General features: G+C 42.6%; 2 protein-coding genes across 10 annotated transcripts in view; one reads left to right on the top strand and one right to left on the bottom strand.

Annotated features, from left to right (window-relative positions):
• LOC105676454 (far upstream element-binding protein 2-like) overlaps positions 1-27,495 on the bottom strand; it is a 293,337-nt gene that overhangs the window by 115,069 nt on the left and 150,773 nt on the right. The gene's annotated exons all lie outside the window — the stretch shown is intronic.
• The window catches only part of Cph (Chronophage), a 35,348-nt gene that overhangs the window by 1,632 nt on the left and 6,221 nt on the right, over positions 1-27,495 (top strand). The window contains exons 2-3 of one of the 2 annotated variants that reach the window (XM_067351667.1): positions 101-2,331; positions 17,695-18,144. In XM_067351667.1, the coding sequence (XP_067207768.1) occupies positions 2,304-2,331; positions 17,695-18,144 (478 nt within the window). In that variant the 5' untranslated portion in view covers positions 101-2,303. The remainder of the gene's footprint in view (positions 1-100; positions 2,332-17,694; positions 18,145-27,495) is intronic. The other variant, XM_012374339.2, reaches the window with a different exon arrangement.

Here is a 27,495-nt window from a genome sequence, read left to right on the forward strand (position 1 = left end):
GATTAGAATTTAATGGTATTATGAAATATTTCTAAAATAATCGAATCATCTAATTATAAACGTCAGTTAACTTTATGTATAATTGTTTGTTTCGATCTAGATCCAAAATTAGCAAGCGACAAAATATCTAAAGAGCTGAAATTGGTGAAATCACCATTGCTATATATATCGGAAAGCAATGTTCCAATGAACAACAAGATATTTTATTTTCGAATTCCATCTAATCGACTATTCAAAACATAAACATTCACATTCGCCTTCTTTTCGGCAAAAAAATCATATATATTTCTTATGCTATTTTAGAATATTTTTATATTTACTGAGCGTATATCATTAAATTTTTTTATATCTATTTTATAAGGAAGGAAATAATTAAAATACTTTCGATCGAAATTTCATATTGTACAACTGATACGTTTCCCAATACATTTTTAGTATTTAATCTTTCTATCGATAAATTTTCTAATCAGAAATATAAATATTTGTGGATTTACTCTACCCATCATCATAACTGTGAAACTTTCCGTGGGAGATCAAAATCTCTCTCCCTCGATTGTTAACTGCCTTCGACAAATCCTTCCCATTTGTAACGAGAAACTCTCGGCGCTCATCGGCGGCCCGCAAATCCTTCCACGACGATCCGTGATCGGATCATCGTAAATCGTTTTCAATCGAGTCACGCAAGTCCGGCGCGTTCCACTTCGATCCTAATCATTTTATATCCGTCCCAATTCTATTGGCACGGTGCGTCATCAGTGCGCTTCACGTCATATAAAAAAATAACGAGATAAGAAACGGCAAACTTCGAAATCAATTCCTTTTGCAATTAATATCCTGGCGGGCGATGCTTTCTGGTAAGGAAAAAAAAAAAAAAAAAAAATCGACTGCAGCACTCGTAATACGAGTTTTCCGCATCGAGTCGGTTGCGATCCGGTAATTAACTCCGTTTCCTCGGCAAACTTGCGCCTCGATGAAGAGGGCAACCTGTCGATGAGGTAAGCGCGCGGCCGCGCCTCGTGGCGCGGCGCTACGAAAAAAGGAGCGAAAAGGATCGGCGGTCGCGTGGCCGACGACGGAGGGAAGGTAAAAAAGCTACGAACGGCGCGAAGAAAGTTAAGTGCGAGAGAGAAAGAGAGAGAGAGAGAAAAAGAAAGAGGGATAGGATGAACGGGAGTACACGGAGAGAAAGAGAAAGTGTGTGTGTGAGTGAATGAACCAGGGAGAGAAGGAGAGAGGTCGAAACGAGAGCGAAAGAGGGAAAAGAGGGATGGAAGGCCAACGTCTTCGGGTAACTCGTCGTCGGCTGAATTTTTAATTAGTCCGCGACAGCCCCCACCAGGGCGAAAAGAGTGGAGGCGGCGAAGGTGGTGGAGAAGAAGGCAGAGAGAGAAGGAGGAGGCGGAGGTGGAAGAGGAGGCGAAGGTGGCGGGCGCGGCGGAAGGCGCGGGGTGGGCTAGGAAGGGCGGCATTGTCATGCGCGCGTTTTTCAGAGACTTTTCCACCCCCGCGACTGCTACCCCCCCGTCGGCAACACCCGCCCCCGCGACGCCCGCGAGGCACCCCCTCGCCCCCACGGAGCGACGGCGACGCCGGCGACGGCGGCGGCGGCGGCGGCGGCTCCGTTTTCTTAATTACAACTGCGATATTCTTTAGTTCGCGCGATGACGCCGCCGCGAAAAGATACCGGAATATTCCACGGCGCCGATTATCCCCTCGCAACCCCGGATTATTTCCGCCGATCAATTTTCGGGCAACGCCGGCGATCGATAGATCGATGGACTATGTCGATACGCGAGTGACGACGTGCGCCGGCCGTGGCTTCTAAGACGAAGAGCAGCCGCAGCGTCTGACGATCTATCCCTGTGATTAGCAGAGAGAGAGAAAGAGAGAGAGAGAGAGAGAGAGAGATGACAATGTGGGCGAAGTGGCGAATTCGCGGATTCGCCTATCTGCCACCCTGAGGCGGGATCGACGAGTGTCAGTGTCGAGAGACTCACTTGAAATCAATCGAAGGTCGCACTTTCGGCGACGCACGTCAATCGAAATTCCGAGATCAATTTCTAGCTCGTGCAATCAATAGGAGATAATCTCCGGCGAGGACCGCTGTTTCGTAACCAAGAAAATCCGCCGTTTACCTTTCGACCAACTGACTGACAGCTGACAACTAACTGAGAGGTAACGTCCGTCATGAACATGGACGCGGCGATGATGACGGATGCGCCTTCGTTTCACCGAATGACACCTCATCGCAACGCTTTTTATCGCAGCTTGCTTGATACCGATACCAATCAAGGACGGCGCGAATGGCATCGTCCATCGTTCGCGTCGAAGGTGAGTTTTCGCTGGCGTCGAGTGAAAGCCTGCTTTTTCGAAACGATAGTCACGCGTGGAAGAAACGTATCGATCAATTGACAATAAAAATATCTTTACAGGAGGGCTAAAGTTTTTTTTTTTCCGTGGAAATTTTATCGCAATAATTAAAGGAGACGCGGCAGATCTTGCGAATGTTGTTTGAGCGAGCCGTCGCATTCGCATCACACGCTTTCGAGGCTTTAAATTTGTGTTTGCAAACGCGAGATTACCCTCTTGCTCGAAGCGATGTGTACATCGCCTGCTTACACCTCGATTACCTGCCTGCCCGCCCGCTATCCTGTGACCCCTCCTACGTGCATACATAGACAGGCGGCCGTAAATAGATCGTGCATTTACTTGCGCACGTCGAACGGCAAATACATCCTATCATGCGATCATTTTCCCATCTATAACTACATGCTATGCGAAAGCGACAAGTGTTTATTACGAGTTATCTGGTCATTCGACATTCGTGAGTGCGTTCTCGCGGAATCGCAACGTCGGCCGTCGGAGATTGTTTTCGAGTAAAAGTATTGCGAAAATTACCGAAAAAGCACACTTGTATGAAAACCAATAAGGATATTTGAATAAATTATCAATATACAGTTATAATAAAATTATACATTTTAGCTTGCTATAAATTTGTATTTGGAATTATTAATGTGTGTGCAAACTCTCGCTATATTAAATTTTCCAATTTATTAGATTTTAATGTGATTTTATTTCAAACATAGAATAATATAAAAACATAGAACATAAAGAATTGCTCATTTTCGCATTGATATTACAAATTTCATTAATATTTTGAATGTTACGTGCTTTACCTTGCTTCGCAATGCGAGGTTTTATATTTTTGCATTCTTGACATTTTTTACATCAGCAATGTCAAATTCGCGTAATTTTTAATACAAAATTATATATGACTGCCGTAAAAGAAAATATTAAAGCTATCTTTTACATTTATTGCATACCGTTTGCAAGTTCAGAGTTACAAGATATCGCTGTAATCTAATGCTGTAAATCACACGCCGTTTGCGTTTTGCCTTTATCCATATGCGATAACCACACAATGTCCTAGTCAATAGAATCGCTGCAGATATTCCACATAATCCGTTCTCAATAACGCAATAAGCTTTCAAATGTTAATCTTTAAAGGCCGAATGGTCAATTAACTGACCAGCCCGCATAGTCACTCATCGTCGAAAGATTACACTGCCCACGTACTTGTCCATCCGCGGTTGCGGTTTGCGACGTCGCGTGAAATAGCAATTATAGCACAATATTCAGACGATAAGTGCACGTTTGTTTTCCACTTTAACGCAATACGAATTCCAGGAAAGTTATTTTTTGCATACGTTAGTCACTGCTTCTACGTAGCATCGATGTTTTTGGAAGTAATTTGCTCTCGTCGCTCTTAAAATTTTCTAACGTTAAAATTAATTGCAATTAAACGAAGCAATAAAATCATTTTCTGTTCAAACAATTTTAATTGCAGTGAAAATAGTGTTCTTGTAAATAACTTAATTTGTCTTCAAATACACAAATAAGTGTTTGAAAGCAGAGAAATTAATTATATATACTTACGTCAATTTGAAACGATGCTTTTCTTAAACACGATCGCTCAGTTGGACGCCGCGCGGCAAAGGTTAATAAGCGCGCAATTACACCCGCTGACCCGCGAGAAGGGTTTCTTGCGCGCCCCGCATCTAGTCACGAGGTACTCTCGAGGATGTTATTTAGCAAACAGAGCGCTAAAGCTTTGCCTCCCCGCCGGCACGTGCGCGGCATATGCGCCTTTTGCGTACTGTGTACGTGTTGAATATTGTCTTTGATGCGCGGCCCGTCGGAAGCCCTTCCTCGCCTCGCGTCTTCTTTTCGTCCCCGTCACCCTCTCCCATCCTCTCTCCCGGATCCATCCACTCCCTAGTTACTCCTCTAACACGTCTCCGACGATTCCTCAACCAAAAAAACCGCTTTGATTTGATTTTCTAGATTAACCTTTAGGGCGCCGGGCGCGTGGCTCGAACCCTTTCCTCCGTCTCCTCCTCGCGGCCCCCCTTTTCCATCCTTTTCCCACCCCTCCTCGCTGTCCTCCGCCGTACCAGGGCTCCGCACGCGACCAGGTAAGGCGAAGACTTTCTCCGTGCCGGCTAAAAAAAGCTCGCAAGCACGCTTCGCGGAGAAGGCGCGTGCAGTAGATAGGTGCAATATTCATTATGACGATGATAACAGATTTTGGAAAAATAAAATTAAATCCAGTGTAATCTTAGGGTATTATCAATATTCGCATTGGAGGGGTTTAATATTATATATTAATCAAACTGGGATTTTCAAATGGAAATAATATTCAATACTAAAACGATTGTATTTGTTGTACTTGATGAATATATAATTTAATTAGTACATAATGTATGTCGTTCGAATGAAGAGAAATTAAATAAAGGTATTACTAAATATTGATTTATCGCTGTACAACTGGTGTGACAATGTTACTTGAAATTAATTTATACGGTATTCTCATTAATCTGTTTTAATTAACAATTCAGTGCATCGAGAAATTTATCAGTTTCAAGATTGATGTCGAGATGGCACCACTTACCATCACTTGTCGGATGTCGCGCTGATGTTCGCTACTGAATGTTAATATTTGTTCCAATAAGCTCTTTTATCGCAGCAAAGAAAGGAAGAATTATTTTTGCAAGCATTTTTTTATAATTAAAAAAAAATTTTGCAAATTTAAATGATGACAGATTAAACAGATTGAAGACAGCTAGAATGTTAAATAAGGAACAAATATTAATGATTTTTTTTTTTTTTTCAATCTATTTATAAATTAAAACATCGACTTTACTTTTGTACAAGAATAATAAAAGAAATACAAGATTAATTAAGAAGAAATGTGAATGATACTTTAAATGCCATCTTATTTCGCGAAATTCAGTCGCGATTATCTCGAATTCGGGTCACTAAAATTAGCAGATTGATGTGTGAAAATTAATGAAACAGAAACCGCCCGCACGGCGTTCGACGAAGCAAGCTCGGCTTAATTATTGAGGTCGGATATACCTAAAAGAAACTGGCGGAGAAGTGAAACAGTGCGGGACGGAAAACTACGTTTCTGATACGGAGCGCCGATGAAGTTACAGGGGAAATAGGGCAGACTACACGGGACAGACATTAATTACTCATCGGACTCTCTTCTTCAATCCTGCTGGCCCTATCGCCAGGACAGACGATGTCGATACGGTCTCTCCGCGTCTTTGCCGAACTCGACAACAACGAGGGCTGTATATCGTCCATCCAATCTGCCGGTGGGCAATTTCGGCTGAATTACGATGTCGTCTGGTTCGTTCGCGAGGCTCGTCGACCCGGCTTATTGGCCTGCGTGGTACACCCACCCTTAAAAAGGGGTTAAGACCGCGAAACCGCGAGCGAATGGCCGTCCCATTACGATGGATGCGAATGTGAATGGTAAACGAAAGAATGCGATCGATACCTCCCGAAGCTTTGCGAAAACTGGAAAATCTGCGATGCGCGGACGCATCTCTCTGGATTATGGCTGGATTATGTTAGCCCTTTCTTCGCATCAATCTTATATACTCCGTGTGAAATAAGAGGAAGCCGAACCTCCTTGCAATCTGCCTGATAATTAAGGAATATTAATAGTATACAGTATAAATATGCTATCGACGTTGACTTAACCTTGTAATGATTCATCGGAAAAGAAAGAAATGTAAATATTTGGAGACGAGAAATATAATTTGTAATGCGAGTCGTAAATAAGTCCCTGTTTATCGTCGTCTTAACGTCGTCAGAGACGAAAATATTTTGTCCCCACAAATAGCGCTTTTATAGGGATAGAATAGACTTTGAAGAGGATCGGGTCGACTTTTAGTCAAAATAATAGATTTACAAGCGCGTCTACGGTGGCCGGTCGGTCTTACCCGAGGGAAACACGGTCGCCCTGAAGAAAAGCAAGCGGGGGGGCATCGAGTTGCACTGGTAAAAAAAGGAGGAAGGGCGCGGAGGTGTCCGGCCACGGTAAGCCGAGACTGTCCGAGCAGAGCGCGAGGCGCTGCGAGGAAAATTTATGTTGTTTGCGGTGTCGGTTTCCCGGTCCATTGTCCATTATTGTCCGAGACCCTCCTTCCGAGGTGCGAACACCTTTCGAAGCGATAATCTGCCGGTATTATTATACGCTTTGTCGGCCGTTCACTTGTCGGTAAGCAAGGAGAGAGCAGGGGGAATTCTAGATCGACTCTCCGCCGGCTACCTGACCAAGGGTCACTACGAGGCGCCTCCTTCCACTTAGGAAGTGTAAGGTCCCCTTTTCCGGGCCATCACCGACGACACCTCGCAGGTCACCTGACAAGGGTCACTCCTGGCAAGCGAAAGAATCTGATCTGACCAGTCCACAAGTGAATCTGTCACTGAGACGTGAGACAAATCTAATTAGGATTACTTATCTGCTTATCCCCGACGTCAAATGCATTTTGCAGATTACGTGGCGAGAGTTATTTCGATGTATTTCCTTTTATGTGGGAAATAGAGAAATTGAATCGATTCACAGATGAGTCTGTTAGCGAGACAGATTTGATTATAATTGCCTATTTGTTATTATTGAGCTACTTCGGAATATTTATTATCTTTTTAAAAAGTGTGTCGTAAATTTTTCGCTGAGAATAAAAACTAATTACATTTCATAGCGATTATAATTATTGTTATTTACCGCGCATTTTAGTGGACAAAACTATTTGATTTAGAAACACAAATGTAAAAGAGTATAGAATGATAACCGTTGGAAAATTACATATGTTGCGCAGCATCGGACGCAATTTACCCAAGTTTTTCTAATAGAACATTAAACAGAGCGGTAATTTATATCATGCGTCAAACCATGTGCGTGCTCTCTCGTACTGGCCAGCTCGGAGAGTTTCTCCCTCGTGGCCACCCGTTATAATCTAATCCTCCAAGACCGGCGCGCGTATGTAAACCACGTGGTGCGTATACGCGACGGCTCGCGCGGCATTCTATAAATACGACGCGTTGGAGACCAAGTTCAGGGGAATAGGGAGGAACGTGGTGCTTTTATAGATATTCCCTTGGACACGTCGTGTCGGGTTCGAGGTTGGATCTAGTTGCGCGCGCTCTCTTCCCTCTTCGCGCCTTCGGCCCCACGGCGAGCGTTGGCCCCGCTGAAACTTCGACCGGAGAGCTACTTTCCCGCTTCTTAATGGGAACACTCGCGGAGCGGTTCCGTAGTGCCGGAAGCGCGTAATTAAAAGGGAAGAAAAAGGATCCCCGGCACAATGGCGCGTCCTTGAAGATTACTTTTCACGCGAGTCGTACGCGTTCGATACCTGGCGGGTTCGTTGCCTCCTAGCTGCATCCGCGAGACCTTGAGGAAGTAATATTTACCAAGGAAGTGTCTGAAGTAACTGGAGTTTCTCCGAAACATTCTTAATGTTTTCGCGCTATAAGATCGCTAAGAAGAAAACAACGCGATAAGCGCCAAGAATATCTTCAAAGTTATATTCTTTCGGTTATAAACTGCAGTGTACTGAAATTCACAAATATTATCACGAACACAGACGTATTAATATTCTAATCTTCTTTTCTTAAAACTCTTTAAATCATAGAACAACATTAATTTAATACAACAGTATTTAATTTAATACGTCGAATATTACTTCATGTTTGCGCCGCTTGTAATCAAATTTCGGGATGTAGTTATGTAAAAATCAATATTAGCAAATTCTTGTTGATGTTTTTTTCCCAGGATTTTAATTATTATACTACTAAGTAAACAAGATGTAATTATTGATTATTACAAAATATTTTTCATTCACGCGTTTGGTATTTCTATTATAAGCAAATAAATGTGTAACATTTATCTACGTGAAAGTTAAGAAATCGCATTGAAATATCGCGATTTGGATTTCTTTGATCTTTGAACAGCGTAAGAAATGTTTCATAGAAAGACCGGAAAGGGAAATGACGCTGTCGTACGCGATTTTCGGGTCGGCGAGCCAGGTCGGATATTTGCTTTAACGAGGCGATAATGGGCGACATAAAGGAGCGACGTAATGGTCAAAAAGACGAGACCGAGGCGACGCGGCGAAACAAAAGGTGACGCGAGAAATCACGTCCGGCCATTGCTCGACAGTTCGAAGGCGGAATAAAAACGTGGAAAAAGCGTCAGCTTCGAAACGTGGGGGCTTTTGATTGGTCGCGAGACGCAGAATTGCACGGTGGGGTTCCCGATTTTTCTCGTAAGCTCGATCGACGCTAAAAGAGACGAGAACGCGAAGGACTGGTCGAAGGAGATTCCATTGTTACGAGACCGGACCAATTGCGGGACGGTTCCGCGGGGGGCGCCGCAACGGGACGTAGAATCACAATTATAAAAAAAAACGAGGTTGGGGTCATAGTTTCTTACGCACTTATGCCCGACGCGCGGAAATTGCAATGGCGATGTGCCAGCGAGCGCGCAGCAAGAGATGCAGATAATATCTTATAACCACATAAATTGTCGCATGCTCGGTAAAATTATTATAGAAATACTTCCACGCTTTCTTTAATTAATTTTCATAATGTATAAGAAGTTTCACAGCATCGTAAATCTTCCTAAACACAATGCGAGATAGCTTAGATATCTAAAAAAAAAAAATAGTTAAGAAATTATATATACTTTAAAATATTTATATTAAATATTGCTGAAATAAATACATTGTAATAGTTTTGAACCAGTAGTGCGGTGCGGAAAGTTGCGGACAAAATGTTTGGCAGCCGCGAAGTGTCGAACCGCAAATAAATTTGCTCTTCGCGAATCGCGGCGTTGATGCAACGCTCAACTATAACATCTCCGCGACGCGCCGGAGATGCACAATTCGAAAATTACGGCGAGCTGCTTCGCGAGCCACGCGCGCATTAATTCTCGCTCGAGAAAACTCGCGCGATCGTTAATTATTTCGCGTGACACGCTTCGGCACTTCGTGCGTTGTCAAAAGTTCGCATTCGGATGTTTTGCGGTGGCGTAGCGCGGAGTTTCGTCGCGGGGGAGGAAGCGTTTTGAATAATGTAACAACGAAACCCCAGCATCCGCTCCCCTCCGTCGCCCCTCCCCCATCCATCCCCCTCTTTTCTCTCTTTAGCGCGGAACTTTCTAATTAACCGACAAGAGCGAGAGAGAAGGGACGTGAGAGAGCATGCGGGTGGAAAAGAGAGGGACCACGATGCCGGACAATACAAAGCCGTGGCGCGGCTTTGCGCTTTGCGTTTCGCCGCGTTTCCCATTGGCGATCCCCGTTGCCGCTCTCGTTGCCGCTCCCGTTTGTTTTTCCGTCATTGTCGGGCACGGTGAGCCAACATGGAAGCGAACCATCGGTGCGTGGTTGCATCATCATTGGACGAAAAATATGTTCGCAGTCCCTCTGAATGAAGAATCGAAAGCGCGAGCCCGGGATTTTGACGATGTACACTGTTTATAAAAAAAAAAGTGACACACCTCAAAGCCTTCCCACCCGCTGAAACTTTGCACATGCTATGTTGATGATAAACAAGATTTTAAAAAATTGTAACACCATCACAGTGCAAGAATCATTTACTTCAGAAAGTCTGTGTCTGAAATGTTGGAGGCAAATATTTTGTGACGCCACATGTCACAAATCTAGAATTATTTTATCGGGATACGCTGATATTTTGTTACAAATAACGTATATATTTCTATCGCTCGTAATGACAAAAAAAAATTGCATTTCTTGATATCATAATTTTGAAAAACATACGCATGCTTGCATGTAACGCTCGATTTTGTGTGGCATTATTTCTAAACTGATTTGTAGTTTAAATTATTAAAAGTTTAAACTTCTAACTAAAAAACTAACACTAACCATTGTATTAATTCGCTTTCCATTGTTTATAGTTGAGGGAGAAATAATAATTGCGATAGAATATTTTATATCATTATTACTCGTGGCAATGTTTATCTTTACATTTTTCTGCATAAAACTAATTAATCTATAATCAAATTAATTTGAAATAATGTCATGACCTTCTCAATGCTTGGCTCACCTCAACGTTTAATTGATGTAGAATTAATTATCGCGCGTTCGACGAGCGCTCAACGATACTTGAATACTTTGCGAAATTTTGAAATCCAAATTATGCGGAACTTTTTCGTTCCATATCGCCGGTCGCCTTCCCACGTTCGCCATAACGCCACGACGCAGTTGTGAAAACGATTGCGGCGGCGATTGGAGACGCGACGACGACGACGTTCCCAGGAGTCCACGAGGATGCGAGAAACGTCGAAGTCTCTCACGAAAGGTGAAACGCGCGCCGCATCGCGCTGCGCAGTTAAAGGCCACGCATGACCATGCACACCTGAGAAATACTCTCGAAAACACACGGCGGGGGCACGGCGGGGCTATGCAGACGCGAATCCGCGACGTCCAGGCTGCCTCACGTCAAGCTGGCGCAGCTGGATGTTCGCGGATGCATAACTGTACGCCCGCATGATTTATTTTGATCGAAAAATCGAGGAAAGGGGTTTTTCCTTGAAAGAAACGCATATGAAAAGCACAGGGGGGACAGGTCAACTCTCTCTCTAGGACCTGTTTAGCCTTTCTCTCAATGGACAATGTCCTGCTGCCGAGCTCACAAAGGGCGACCCGCGGGTCTAGAGATCCTCCCACGATACGCATGTGGAGCGACGGATCGCGAGGGGGAGCGGGACGATGAAGACGGGGAGAGAGAGAGAGAGAGAGATAGCCTGTATCCCATTCAGAATCCGTGAGAACCAGATTTCATATTTCTCATAACCGTCCGGCCGCCGTGCGCGGAACAGCGTGGAACGCAGTTTTCTAGCGGCTCTCCGATCTCCTCGGAGAGCCTTTCTGATACCCAATGTGGTCACTGATTTCACCCGTTTGTTCGGGACACATTTCTCGCCTGGCATGAGATCGAGCTGATATTTTGACCCGACTTCGAGATGTGCTCCACTTTCCGAGGAGGACACTGCTCTTTGGAAGTTTGTGCGATTTATTGGACACAGAAGCGCTTTTCAATAGATGAATAACGATCGGTGGGCGGGTGTGAAGTATAATACGTGTGGCGAATTTATGATTATTAAATCTTTCATTCATATCCTTCGATCTGTTAATTATTCAGCCGACAATACGATTGTTTTAAATAATCCACGGCCCTACGATAACTCTCTGAAAGATGCAAAAGAAATCGATCTCAATGTAATTTTGGATCCACGAAAATTATCAGCGCGGTTATAACAGATTTACATTTCATCTCATTTTTAAGTAGATCGATACATTTGATATATATTCTAAGTTACACGCCCTTTTTAACATTATACAATATTTACGACATGCCGTTATGGCATTTGTCTTGTCGCCGGTCCGAGAATGGCATCGGTAAAATTATTCACGTTATTCACGTTTATTTACAATATTTATCGGACGCAATTATAGACTGCGTTATTCTCGATCCGTGAAAATAATTTACATTTGTTCTATTCCGACGTTTCCATTCTTGAAATCAAATTGGCACAAACGAGATCGACAATTTACAATATTTAAAGCGTGATTTCGAATACAAAACTACCTGCGGTCATCATCTGAACACACCCTCGCTCGCTCGCATCGGGGCGAGGTCAATGACGGCATAAAAAAAAAAGAAATATTCAACCTCTGTTTCGCTTGAAAAGCAAAGACCCGTTAGAGGTACCGTTCGTGATATCGAGAATACAGGGGGAAGTCCCTTGGATCGAAAAACGCGGCCAAAGAAATTTGAGGAAACCTACGAAGAAAAAAAAAATCGATCCAATTGTGAGAGCGAGGTCGACGGACCATTGGTCTGTCTCTAGCTCGCTCGCAAACGGGTTCGTTTTTCTGGTTGGTCTTGTTTTTTTTCCTTGACGTGCGCATACACGCGAGATGCGACAGGGTGGAAAGGGTCTGTAAAGGGAGAAAAAACGACGGACACACTAAACGCCATTTTGAAATCCTTTGTACGGAGCATAGGTGCATCTCGATCACGTCGGGCAGAACGAAATGCACGGTGGTGGAACACATCGGGGTTAACTCGAAAAACTCTTCGACCCCGCGAGAAAAATCCAACGACGAAGGGTTCTCGGGGAGAGATAAAGGACACAGAAACGGCGGAGGAAAGAGAGGAAAGGAGAAGACGAAGGAGGAACGACAACGTATAAAGTGGGGGTTTCGTATAAAAATCGCCCCCTCCACCGGTACGCGTGCCGGTAGGTCCTTTCTATTCTTCTGATATCCTGTCGGGGCCCTTGGCCGGCCCTATACGCGCCCCGATGCTCCAGTCAGCATCCAAGCATGGACGAAATCAGATCTCGGGCACGGCGATGAGAATCGATTCGCGTACCTCGAAAATCAAACGGGAGCGTCGCCCGCGATTTCGCGTCGCGCTTAGTCAGATCCGCGGCCGCGCGATCGATCCTCACGATTGATCGTGACAGTGAGCTTGATCCAAACAGCGGTGCTCGGATACGTCCAGACGTGATAATTAGCAGCAGGGCGACGAATAATGGCGCACAAAGGTAATCATGGCCGCTTTGTGCGAGCAAAGTCGGCAGTTTCTAAGCAAACGGCGCATTATTTCTTATCAGTAGCGATTTGCGCAAGGCACAAATACGGCGGCGATAACCAGATAACTCGCGACGGAGAGTCGCAAGAAGTTGCGTGAATGTGATTTCGCCACTGAGGCACCGGACGATTTGAGACGGTGCAATTTTGGCGAGTAGCTTTTGCATGAATCTTACATTTTATCGAGATATTCAAGGTTTTTCGATTTCGCACTTATGTTCGGCGTAGATTCTCCGCTTGTTATGCCATCATTACGTGCTTTCCGATACCTTACGTTTATCATTACAGTTACAGAAATCATGAAAAATATAAAGCATGAAAGTAATAAATGTATCGAACTTACAGCAGATCGCGTTAAAGGCAATCACTTTCGGATGACTGCGAAAATGTGAGATGCGGTCGCCGATAAATGACGCGACGACGTTCTATTATGGATAAGGCTGTATTTGCGATCGCGTCACGGATCTGTCCATCTCGCGCGCGTCGATACGAACGTGTGCCGGGTATCTATCGCTTTCCTCCGATCGGTTTCTGTATTTCGCTCGGAGATCGGCTGCCACGTACGCCGCGGCGACGGCGGTAGCGTCCGATGCCTCCTCGGTCGGCGAAGGAAATTGCCGCGACCCAATACTAATGGATAATGGAATTATTGGTTACGGTCGGAGCTCGCCCTGGGGATGATCGTAATTCAATTGCTCCGATGTGTCCTCTGGACGTTTTGACAGGACGGATGTCCTAACAAGGACACCGCCTCGGGATATCCTCGCTTGTTTCTCTCTATAGGCGGTGTGCGCTCGCGTACAACCACGGTTGTGTGTCGCGGAAAAACATCCGAGCAAAGTGAATGTCATTGGCAGTCGAACGTAGGCAAAGAATCGTTATTAATGCAAATATAAAAAAATAAGAAATAATTGAATATTAGAATATTCTGAATGGGTTTTTAACCAAAAAAATATTTTCTACCGAAGACTGTAAACTTTTAGGACTAATCGTGTTAGGTTTTAACTGAATAAAAAGTAAAATTATTTACTTTTCTATCCATTAAAAACTTATTAAATTGCAACTATTAAGTTGAATTATAAAATTCAGTTTTAAGGTATCGTAGATATCGTCTACGTTGTTAAAAAAAAGTAATCGATTGACGGCATCATACGCAATCTCTCGCCGAGAATTGATTCTGCGATTGTTCTGGTATATCTTGCTAAAAACATAAGAAAAAATTAATATGGAAAACTAATATGCTTCGAAACATTTCTTGCAGAGATTCCCATACGCGTCCTTCCCGCTCATAAATAGAAATTATAAGAATGCTGGCAATAGGGGGCCAGCAGACTTGGTGATCGCAACATTACGAGTGAATGGGCCAATTTGTAAGCAATCCAACTTACGTTTGCTGGGCAATATTATACTTTTATGTTATCTTTCTTCGGTTATCCACGGTTTTCCCTTCTTCTTCCTCGCATATGATTCTCCGAATGCAACTGCGTCTCTCTATCTTTATACGTAAGGTAATTGCCGTCATAAACAGAAATACGTATCGAATCGTACTCAGTTTGATATTTTAGTATTTGCAAAATGATAACAACGATTAAATTCGTGTATGTTATTTCTTATTTTTACATGAAAGCAAAATTTTAATAAGAAAGAGGGTCACAACTTTGTATAAATTCCTTAATAATTTTTTATCAATTGTATTTTTTTATAATACTTATCGCGGAGATGGATATCATTATCTCAACAATTTTGGGGAAAGAAAGTTGCAGAACGTTTACGGATTCCAATAGAAATGCAGCGCGCAAAAAATTAAACGCGGCCTGAAGATGCACGCGGATAAATAGGCGGGTGATTTATGAAGTGACGAAGAGACACGTGTCTCCTCCATCCTCCTCCTTCGCTCACCTTAAGCTCAGGAGGCTGCCAGGAGCCCTGATCCTCGCGCAGGGATTGCAGAGGGGTCTGTGCCGCCGACAGTTTTGGTCCAACATCTGCCCCCGAAAAAACAAAAGCCCATTGTCGCTAACGACCGGTCGCGCGTCTCTTGTTTCTAACCGAGCGCTTTTGAATCGTAGGCGAATAACGGATCCGAGAGAGGCCCCGTCCATTCAGGCTGCTCTCCGCTCCTTCCTTTCGCTCTCGCTCGACCTCTCCAGTCGTTGCCGTATCCAGCGCGGCCGATTTTTTTTTTTTTTTTTTTTTCATCAGTCGCAGAACCACAAAACCATACGTCGCCTCTACTCGCCTCCGGTACTTTCATCGAAAACTTTATCGGATTTTCGTTGTCGTTATTTCGCTCCCTTCTTTTGCCTCGCGCGTTCGATCGTCGGCGACGATCTCGGACGAGCGCGATTAAAATCTCGCGTTCCTACGAAGAATGCGGGACGTCTCTCGGGCGCAATTGTCTCGTCCGAACACGAGTCTCGGCACAACGACGTTTTGCGGTCTTATCTCGCTTCCTGCTATCGTCATTCTTCCGGTGAAAAACGAGAAGCGATAGTCACGAAAAAAAAGCTGCACAACTCGATCGGACCAAGTATAGTGAAGGGCTGAAAAAATAGGTTCCTATTTCTCGATACGTCCGAAGGCCCATGAAAATATTTTCTGATGAATCCAGAAATATACTGAAAAACTCTTGACCCATCGTTAAGGAAGATAAACTTGTTATTTCAACAAGTTATTGCGCCATCTCAACCATAATAACTTCATAATATTTTATATATTATTGAAATTATCTATCTTCGAAATTGAAAGGATCTGCAGATTGAAATTGAAGGATAATCTTTGTATTCAATAAACTACCATACATTCGACATATGCTAAGTGCAAAATATAATAGGTATAAAAGATTTTTTAATGCATTCATATGCAATGTTAAAGAATTTCACAATGAAATAATTTTGTCTGAAAAAAAGTCGACGAATCACCAAACCATTTTATCGCGATTAATCATAAAAGAAACGTAGTTATCCAAAGAAGACAGCTTCAATCGACGCAAGAAAATCGATTACAAATTTAAGTTCAACCCACCGATCTGGGTGTAACTCTGACCATAAAGGGTTGAAGGGTGCTCGAGTTTGCGCCCTGGCCAATGGTCAAGTGAGCTCCGCCCAGAAAGAATCGAACGCTGTCGGCGCACCGACGGAGAGCGAGAAACGAGCGAAGAAGGAGAGACGGCAGCAGCCGAGGGGTAAACAAACAGGGGTTGGTGTAAAGATTACAAAAAGAAAAACCGACGGACGAAGGAGAAGAGCGGAGATCTCTTGAGAAGCGTCACGACGCGTTACGGAATGCGAAACGGAGACACAAAACAAGAACGGGGGGGGGGGACAAAGGGAGAAACTCGAAGGGCGAGACGAGAACGAGATGGGAGGGAGGGGTGGCGAGTGGAAAACGACTGCCAAGGCGGCGGAGGGTTTTTCTTGTTTCGTCGCGAGCCTGGCAGCCCCCATTCGGATAGATATGGATACTCAACTCCGTCGAGAGAAAGATCGATGTATGAAACTCCTGCCAATCTCTATGTTAATGCGCGCGGCGTACGGGAGAAAGGACGGTGTAAGATGTCGCGAGAAGTCCCGGAGCAGTTTCTCCTGAAGGACACTCAAAAGTGAATTGTTACGTCTGCGGTTGACCTCGGGCCCTCTGCCCCTCGGACGACGGTGAATTATAACGGTTGCGTAAGAGGAAATTAGTTCTGTTTGTTACGAGGAAAGTCCGCCGGCCGAACGCGGCCGAAGCGCGGACCTTTCCTCGTAACGATCAGACGAGCACGAGTCCGCGACTAGTTTATCGCCCGGAAGGAAATTGTACAAACGGAATTGTGGAAATAAGAAAATGGCCTTAACTCGAAACCGAAATTGTGACAGTAGAGATAAAAAAATCTTTCCGCTTAATATCTATATATAATGTTTATATATGTTTTACTGTCTTTATATTTTATATTAGAACAACAGACACGATTATGTCGTAAGAAAACTTTTTCATAATCTCGTACTTACTTAATTTCGCCTAAAATATAAGTCTAGTTCTGATTTTAATTGATCGCTATCAATAGTTTTATGACAGCCGGCAAATCGTTCGCATAGAGCCGTTCGTTTTGATATCTCATCGCGGAATTATAGCTGCAGTCGCTTAATAGGTATCGTAAATCGCAATGATTAATGCCCCGCTGCGAATAATGCGCGAGACACATGTCTACACTTGATTATATAATGGTATCTGTAACACGTAAATATCGATAGTAATAAGCCAATATTGCTTTCACTACTCGTGGCCGGAGCCGGGAAATGGTAATTGAAAGGTTTCCTTTGCGGTACAATTGCAGTAATACGTTGTTCATTATATTATAATACAATTGAATACCATACACCATTAGATAGCATATCGTTCAAATAATGTGACTTTGCAATTGCTGACATATAAATGCAATGCTTTCTCTAAAAAAATATTTACACAAACAAAACATAACGTCCATACATATCTTTACTGGCAAAAAGAGAACAAATATCTTTGGAAAATGAAACTTTTCCAAAAGATCTTTGTGCATTCAATCTTATAATTCAGAAATCACGTTGAAATTATTAAGAAATAATCAAATTTCAATTAGTTAAAAAGGAATATAAGAAAGAGTCAATTTTTGAGCCATGTGTTCTTCAAAACTGACATCTGTTCGATCAAAATTCCAACGCGTCTAAACAAAACGCGCTTCTTTCTGTTACAGCGGAAACCTCGCAAAGTACTACGTCCCCAGACACCGTCCAATGCGGGGGCTGCAGGGCGTCCTACCCCCTCGGCGAGATCGTCCGGTTCATCGAGCACAAGGTCAACCACTGTCGGAGCTCACTCCAGGGCTGCCACAGTCCACCGGCGACGGCCGCGCCGGAGGACTCCGACCCGGAGGACGCCCTCACCCTAAAGACCGCCGATCCGGATTCAAAGCTCAACTCGGTGCCCAGCATCTCCGCGCCGATCAACAAGAGGAGCGGTCGACTGGAGAGCCCGCCGACGCCGCAGGGTCCGGGACCGGATGCCGGAAGTCCGATCGACCTCAAGGCGAGCGCCAGTTCGACGCCGAAAAGACGAACGGAAGCACCGGATGAGGACAAGGAGGATCTTCCGAAAAAGCCGAAGACCGAATCTGTAGACGCCGACACGAACACAGTCAATTCCGGTAAGTTTTCTCGCTTTTTTTTTTTTACCCCGTTTACTCGCCGTTGATAATGTTCAGAAGTTTCACAGCAACAATCGCGATAATCTTTTTCTCACTTTAACTTTATAACAGAATTTTTTAATCGCTTTTAAACGATGGATTATTTTATACATAAACGGAATATGTGTAATGAAAAATATAATACATATTTCATTGGTATTATTAGAAAACATTTGATGTATCTTCTTTGTGCATGCGAGAATTTCTCGAAGCACGCACGCGAGAGGATGCATTTATGTTTTTTTACATTTCTATTTCGAGCTCGACGTATAGATGCTGCGAGTCAAAATAATTTCTATAAATAAACTACTTTTTTAACAAACAGATATCCATTGCTTATATAACATGCGAGCACTAACACAACTTTGGTGTATTATTATATTCCAATACGTTTAGATTATTATTACACGCATCGTGCAATGAATAAACGCGCAGGAGCATTTTATTGAAATCGAGTGGTCGACATAATCTCGTGCAGAAAAATGAAGCACAATCCGGTCAAAATAACGCCCACGAAATGAATCAAAACTCTCTTTTTGAATTTTGTATCGTGGTTTCCAAGTTTGGCAGCGATTATGAGAACAACGAGAAAGTGTGTCAGGGTTTTTTATCGTCATAGGTGTGCATTGAGGAATCCATCGTGTCGGATTCGTGCTGGTTTCGCGATTGTCGATCGCCCGACGGGGGTGAAAGGGGGGTGTTTTAAAGTACAGTTATAGGGGGCTGCCATGTGATGTCGAACCTGGTCGAGCGGGCATGAACAATGGGTCGGTGGATTCGATTTTTGAATTTAAACCGCCCGCTCGGGGATTGGGGTGAACCTGCCCCCCTTGTCAATCCCCTTTCCCCGTTCCTCTGACCCCCTTTTGTCGGGAATTACATTGTACGTCGAAGGGTTTAACGTGCGAGTGTCCTCATTCTGCGACGCGACGCGTTGGATATGAAAGTGCTACGTTATCTTCTTCGCGTTTGATTTCTTTGTGTAACTTCGAAATGGAGTTGAATAATCGAACTGATCGTTTTTTAACTTTTTTTTTGCGGTTTGCACTTTGCAAGCTCGGATTATACACGTTTGCACGGTGCAACGTTGCGAGCAAAAAAGTGAGAAAGAGAATTTCAGTGTCATTATTCGAAATAGGTCTAAATTAATTCTTTCTAATTCTTTCTTTATTGGTTTTTTAAATATAAATATATTAAATAAAAATCGAATGGACAAATGATTAAAGAAATCGAAATAAAACGTATTCTTACATTGACAAATAAAATAATACGCTATTTATATAATAATTAATTTTGCAATAATAATTATGAGTATTAAAAAAATTAATTCTGATATCACTCACATTATGATAATTATGATAATTATGTAAGAAATAAGAATAACATTTATTATTATAATTTTAAATGAGCAAAAATAACATTAATTTTGCGACTGATAAAACCGGGATTAAAGTTTACTCCGATTAACTTCAAAGAGACCGTCAAAAAGGTTCAAGCAAAATTTGCGCTGCCGACACTCTCGATGAATCGAATACTGCTTTGAGATTCTTATGCAGTGCTTAACCGTGCAAATTGACGCAAGGACCTGCTTTGCAACGCAGAACGGATTTCGCCTTCGTGCCTGATGACAGCCACCGTCGGCTTTTCTATTTTCCTTCGCAATTAAATTATTTTGTCATCACATGCATTATTTATCAAAGGCGAGCCTATATTAAAATAATATAAAAATTTCATAGTTGAAAAATTTAATTCAATTCTACTAAGCATTAAATAAATTTTTACATTTGTCGTATAAATTTATCATTCGATTTACGCGAATAGAAAATCTTACAGATATTTTTTAATCTCTATTAAGCTTATACAATTTACGTTGCAAAATACAAATCCACTCGAATAACTTTCCGTCGAAGAATAGACGTATGTAGTTAAATTTGTACCATTTTGAGAAGCGAGGGCGGCTAACGCTGACAAGAATAATTGTGTCTCTTGAGGAGCGGCACATCGGCGATCGTTCGCGCACACCGGTATCTCTTTAAAGTTTCATCACGCTCCGCGGCACTCGCCCCAAACCCCCTTTCGCTAGCTACACGTTCCAGAAGCGAGAAAGAGAGAGAAAGAGAGGAAGAGAGGAAGAGTTAACCCTTCCCGAGCTGGTCCGCGATTACTATAAGAATACTCTTCGCTCGTGCTCATCCCGCCGTTCGTCCGGCCGGGGATATCCCCCGCTTAAGTCCCTTTTGTCGCCTTTTTTGTTGGATTTTTTTGCTACCGGACAACCACGTCGAAAAGCCCAATTAGAATCGTCCTATTGTTCGGCCACGTGGTCCGCACGAGCCGTCCACACGAGAGAGCGTGCCCATATGGGCGGACGCGCCGGTCGATTCCCGAGCGTTGCATGCGAACAGGTAAGGTAATGCGTATCAGAAACACGTGGGGTGGCACCGGCAGGATGCGCCGGGACCCTCGATACTTCGGTCAGGAACGCAAGTCCCTTCCGTAATTCCTCATATCTTTTTTCTTTCGACTGCGCCGAAAAATTCACGCGATCGTAATACGATGTCGTACTTTTCAAAATTGAGACGAAAGCATTTTCCAAAAACGCGCAAAGTACTTTTTCTCGCCTAAATTAAATTCGCGACAGATGCAAGTTCGAAAAAATTCGGTCCTTGTAAGAAAAATCGGGTTACGCGCATAAATAGAAGACAAGCGGAGCGCATCTCGAGCGAGAGAAAACGGCGTTGGAGAACCGTAGAGGGGGGGGACAGTACGCATTCGCGGAAAAGGGCCGAAGGGAAGAAGAGAAGGCGGGAGAAGGAGAGTGGAAAGGAGCGATAATCCGTCGAAATTGACACCAACCAGCGCTCCCGGTGAGATGCAGATTTGATCTATCTGTCACGTTTGTCTGGGAATATTAATTCTCGTCCGCGGGTGAGGTTTTTCCCTGGCAGCTTTATGGCTCCTTTCCGACGCCCTCCGCTTTCTCTCTCCCGGCGAAGTCGACGACTTCCCGGACCGCCCGAGGTGAGCGGAGAATTGCTTGCGAATTGGCTGTCGCTCGGGGTTTCAGGGTCCTGCAGCTTTTTCGTCCTTCTTCCTTCCGTCGCCGCCGTTCTCGCGGAAGGAAGCCGGCGAAAAAGGCGTGCGCGAGCAATATGCCCAAAATCCGGCGTCGGAAACTTTCCCAGCTGCATGCATATATGGCTGGAACAAACCTGTTCCTGTTTCACTTCTCATTTTACTATTACTTTACCACTTTCTTTCGATTATTTGAATATTTAATAAGTAAAACTCCATCGTGCGCGTTTACTTACACAAATTTTGACATTATTCGACTAAATAGCGAAAAGAGCAGCGCACGAGCGCGCTAATATAAAAATCAACGTGGAAGCCTTCAATAACGCATCCTTTGAGGAGTTTACTTCCGTTTCGACTGCTTCGGTTCATATTTTACCTCCTTTCTTTCTCGACATTGACAAGGTGGCTGCGTTCTCCGCTTCCTTTACGCTTGCCTCGCGCGCCTTGCGTAAAAGGAACTTTGCATGTGAGTGAGAGAAGGAAGAATGACGGGAGAGAGGGAAAGAGAAAGAGAGAATGTCATCAAAGCTTACAAAGCAGAAGTTCAATATACACGACTTCAGCGCGCTGCGACGCGTTTAAATTACCAGGTCGAGTGGCTTTTTGATTAATTTTTTCCCTTACGTCCTCGACGTAAGGCGAGTCCGCGTTTTCCTCTCTCTCTCTCTCTCTCTCTCTCTCTTTCTCTCTCTTGCAGTGATGTAGCACTACAAGGAAACGAAGTACGTAAAGACAGATTTCTTGCGACGAGGGACAGATAGCACTAGATTTTCTCGAAACTTCCAGGCGTCACATAAAAAAAAGTGCCGTGCGTCTCGCTTTAATCGCGCAGTGAGCTCTTTTACTTCTTTATAGACTCTAGAGATCAGGTGTCTATTACATTGTGTTAAATTACAAAAATTTAATTGCAAATGCGCTCGGTATACGGCACTCGGATGACACGTCTTCATGACAGCTCGTGAAAAACACGGTTTGTTCCCTTTTAACGAATTGAAACTCGACCGTTGAACGGTTGATAGCCACGGTTCGCGAGATTTGCGGTCTGCACGGACAAACTGAGTAACATAAAAGCGCGCAAAGCGCAGTCGGACCTATCCTTTCGCGGAATTGTAGTGACCACAAGGAGTACGTTACGCGACCATTCGCTTATTCGTTCGGTGAGGACGGAATCGCGCCGGTCGTCATACTCGCGATTTTAACAGCTCTCGCTCTTTGTCGCGCGACAGTCTGCGGTGGGTCGAGCGGGCCATAAATAAAAATTCACTGGCAAAAATCTGCAAGCTAACGGCTACACGCGCAATATGTTAGCGCGGATATTAATCACGATTATACGATTTTTTTATTTTTCAGTAATGTAGAGTAAAATCGTTTGGAATTTCTAATTATTTCAATATATTATGTATATTTGGAGAATTATTATGGCTAAAATAGTTCGTCAATTTCGATCTCCGTCCACATTTCTAAAATAATTTGCTGCACGCGAGCAATTTATTTTACATATTTCGCCGTATTTTATTGGTTTTTTTTTCATACTCATTGATTAATTCCCTTGCTTATTCACTAATCCATTTCGATGTGTATTGAACACTTCTCGTTACTGCGTATTTATCTCAGTTGGTTATTTAATTAATAGGTCCAGTAAAATGATTAAAATCACCCGCAAACTACCCACCTGGACATGATCCGCTGCGCGTTGTCCCTTTTAAGTGCAGCCCTTGTACCGACAACAAAGTGCATACGTCGCATACGTTAGCTAATCGATATTTTAATATTGTCACACGCCATTCTGGATTAAAGGCCTTTGTGTGTGTTTGCGTGGGTATATATGTATGTGTACATCGTGACGTCATTGGGCGGCAGATGTGTCTCGTCCAAAAAGATTTCCGAGAGCGCGATGCAATGTCGCTTACGCGATTAAAATTTGCTCGCATGCGAAACCAAGCACAATATTCGCAGGTATGTGTGTGTAACCACAAATAATTTAAAGCTGTTCTTTCCACTTCATAAAACATTTTTTCAAGCGTTAATTGCAAAAGTTTTCGCATCAATTATTATAATATACTCTAGTACATTATTTTTATCAAGTTTATAATTATGTTTAAATTGATTTAAATAAGCTTTATTAAAATGAAAATATTGAAGAATTGATTGAAGCGAGTTATTTCAGAAATGCGGATGAATAAAAATTACCCAATATATTAATTACGATATTTTAATTGTAGTAATTCTTCAAATATATATAATATATCAAAACAATTTTATTTCTCTTAATATTTACTATTTAATCACGACTAATTGATCAACAATATTAGAAATTTTACAAAAATAATTCAATAGCTCAAACATTTATCTCGATATAAGAGAGATAAACTTAAAGAGCCGATTTTAAGAATAGCATCGGCGGAGAAAAAAGGGTGGATTCGTGTTAAGTCTTCCGTAAAAGGGTTGAAAGGAAGTATTCGTAGGCTGACCAGGGCTCGAATCGTTGTTAAACAATGGCGTTCCGAACGATTTGCCCGTAAACGTCGCACAGGCCAATTTGTCGGGCAATTTCTGGAGAAAATCGTTCGGTCACTATCATTATAGAGCCGAGTTTCATGTGCAGATATATTGTTCATTTGATTCTGTTGCCGTTTCTAAGTCCTATTCTAGATTTTCAAGCTTCTTTACGATTACGATTATATAACATCATACATTTTTAAAAATATTAGACGTACAAAAATATCTTAATTTATTCATTAATTGGCAATTTTACTACATTATTATTTACTTGTACACTTTTAAAGGAAATAATATTATTGAATTTATAACGTAAAATTTTTAATTTATATCTTATTAAAATTTGAGAGAAAATATATTACAAATATTAATTAATTCTTTTCCATAATTAAAGATTAGTCATTATTTTAATTTTTATTGTTATTAATATTTAATATTACCTTTAGTTCTAAATAAATAAAAATTTAAGCTCTTAAAAAATTTTTGTAGCAATCATGTTATACGCTGTGATTTATTGCGCAACATTTACATCGAAACGGTGCACAATTGTATAATATATATTGAATTTTCCATCTATCCGATAAAAGATAACGTGTAGCCGCGTTTTCCCGGTCTCAACCAGCTAGCTAGCCATATCCCATAGACACACAGTCAAGAAAATCTGAAGAAATAATCCTAACGGATGGCCACCCACGAGGTTTGCATATGAAAAGCGCCCGGCCGTGAATCGATACACCTTTATTATGCTCGAGCACTTGCTTATCTTTCGCGTCACCCCGCCGGCATCTTTCCTCCCCAGGGAAGTCAGCAATATTTTCGACTTCCGGAGAAAAAAGGAGCCGCGACCATTCGGGGAAGAACGAGGAAAATCAGCAAGCGCCCGAAGCGTGAAACAATATGCCGAATTTTCCACCACTCGGCGATGACGCCTGTTTCAAGGATGACTCGACCTCATCTCCTTCTCACTCTCTAATTTCTATCGAGAGCCATAACCCCAAGCCAATTTGTACTTCACGCTCGTCCCGTCGAAGGATCAGGCTAGAGATGACTCGGGAAAATTTCAAAGTCTCGAAACTTTTGCCCGAACTTAAGCCCCGCCCGATCCTTTTTCCTAACGCTTCTACACAATTTTTTCTATTCTTCTGGATTTCGATTTAACTTGAAACGTTGCGAATTATGCAAAGATGTGAGCAAGTAATCAAAAATTACAGAAAAGAGCGAGAAGAGATTTTGAAAAACTTCATGATTCAATAAAATTATGTTGCGTACTTATATTCACGCAAATACAACTTTGTTGCTTCTGATTATATCACCAAGTACTTAATGTCTAATATTAAAAAAACTATAAAAAGTATATTGCTGTCTAAAAAAAGCATATATATAATAATAGCATTTTATGAAATAAAAACAGAATATTCCAACTGAAGAAAATAATCTGAAATCTTTATAAAAAGGTACAGTTTAATTAGTATAATTCTTTAAAATTTTTATTTCTAGAAATAGGACTGTATAAATAAAATTCTATTTCATATTTGATATATGCGTTCTTTGGGCGAACTTTTCAACAGTTCAGGAAATCCATCGAGGATTTCTTGCAATCTTTACGCCTTGTTCGCGTGCGACTTTCTCCTCGCTCTTTCCGACAATTGAAAAATCGCGCGCGTCAATGAGATGAGACTGCGACGATCGTCTCTCATTCCTCGCTAGCAGCGACGCGTAAACGCTGCAAGCGTAATCCTGGTGAAAGGTCAGCATATAGCAGGAAAGAAAAGTCCCTCGCCCACTGTCGGGCTCGTTATTCTACTTAGCACCTTGTTACATACAACGAAATGTGTTCTATTGTGTATTGTCGCGAGATAAACTATCATTTACTCGTCGACGGCGTCGACTTGTTCCTAATTTTATTTAAGATTCATTGTCTTCACATCCTGCTCGTCGTCATTTGTCGATTTCTCAAATCCACGCGTTTCCACGAATTGCTTCGAGCAATTTCGCATAAACGTTGTAACATAAAATTATTATACGAAGAAGAAATAATCATCATTTTTGCGATTATTCACATTTAGAGATTAAATCAAATAATATTATTAGAATTAAACTACAATCCTAATCTAATAATTCTTTTTCTCACACGTTAAAAGTATGTATGTGCATGAAAAAAAGTTAATATACAATATAAATGAATATATTTCCGGTAAAACTACCCACTTAAACGCGGTAAATGAAAACGATTTCCTTTAATCACCAAGAAATAATGTTTCCAAGTGTAACAGAAAAAAATATGCCTCAATCTGACGATTGTTCGGCTTTAAGACGATCCTGCAGCTCCGCTCCTAACAAAGATCTCTCCCTATTCCGAACGGCCATTTAATTAGGACCACTTTATTTTGCTGCAGCCTTTTGTCTTCGGCTGACTTTCCTTCCCGTCGCCCGAGTACCGCGAGACAGTGAGGTACGATGGGAAGGAGGAGGCAAGTCCTGAACTTTTTAATCTCTTACAAGAGGAAGCACCCCTGCCCGCTACAACGTGCTCATATTTATCTCGTCTAAGAAGTTTCTTCCCGAACAACGCTGCGAGCGTATTTATTCGTCCGACTGTGCGGGACGCTTGTGTTTTCGAATTCGTCAAGTCCAGTCTTACCGAATTGAAAGAGAAAGGAATCCGCAGCAGTTCGAGAAAAGTTTTTTGTAACTAAGGTGTTTCTTTAACGTTGGAATACTTAATAGCGTCTGTTCGTATTATTCCGAAATATTACATCCGCGTTAAAAAAGTGCTTTCGGAGGCTTTTCAATAAAAAAAAAAAAAAAAAAAGACAGAATTTTTGGTAAAAGAATAAAATTTCCGTGCAATACAACGTTCTTCTGTAAAATAATTAAATTGATCCAGTTTTAATTCTCAAATGCATCGTGTTCTCATAATATCGCCCAATTTTTTACTAATGTGAATTGTATTAAAGTAACAAGTATATATATATATATATATGAAAAAAGTTCGTAAAAATGATTAATTGATATTTTAGGAGATCTTGTACGGTGTTTTTCAAGATAAGATAAATTTGAGTCTCCCTACTGCGTCCCTAACATCCGGCGTTACGATCGCGGAGAATATGCTTTCCGGGTAATGTTTCGCGGTGCTTTCACTCGCAAAGTGAGGGTCGCGCTTAAGCACATGCCGCGTGCATCCTCCGTTCTCCGGGCTGGTTTTCCCTTCTTTCGACTATCTTCCCTCATTCTCGCCAATGGACCGAATGTCGAATTAATAAAATCCCAGACTCGCCCCAAACTCGCGCGACGGACGTCTACTGTGCTACGTGGGGCGTGAAAAATGGTTGAAAATCTGATATTCCGGATTAAAAACATTGAAATTCAAAACCCGTCCCTCCCGCGTCATAAGCTCTCGCACGGCGCCATGGGGGAAGGAGGGTCGAGAAGTCGTTAAGGGTCAGTTTCAGCCGCATGCCACGGTAACCGACCCCCGCTCGGTCTGCAGCCGCCTCCTCGCGCGCATCCCGCCGACCGTCGTTCCGACGAGGAGGATATTATTTTTAAGCCCCCGAAACTCGCCAGCCCGGACCGCAATTTGACACAGACGTGCCGTTTGAATTCCGAATTCAATCGGCCGGGGCCGATCTCCGTCCCGATTCCGCAAAATTAAGGGTGGTTCGAAAATTGATAGCGGGACTTGGGAATATATACGTACGCGCACATGTTACGTGCGTATGTGCGTGTTTTACGACT

This window comes from Linepithema humile, chromosome 3 (assembly GCF_040581485.1).
Source record: "Linepithema humile isolate Giens D197 chromosome 3, Lhum_UNIL_v1.0, whole genome shotgun sequence".
Taxonomy (NCBI): domain Eukaryota; kingdom Metazoa; phylum Arthropoda; class Insecta; order Hymenoptera; family Formicidae; genus Linepithema; species Linepithema humile.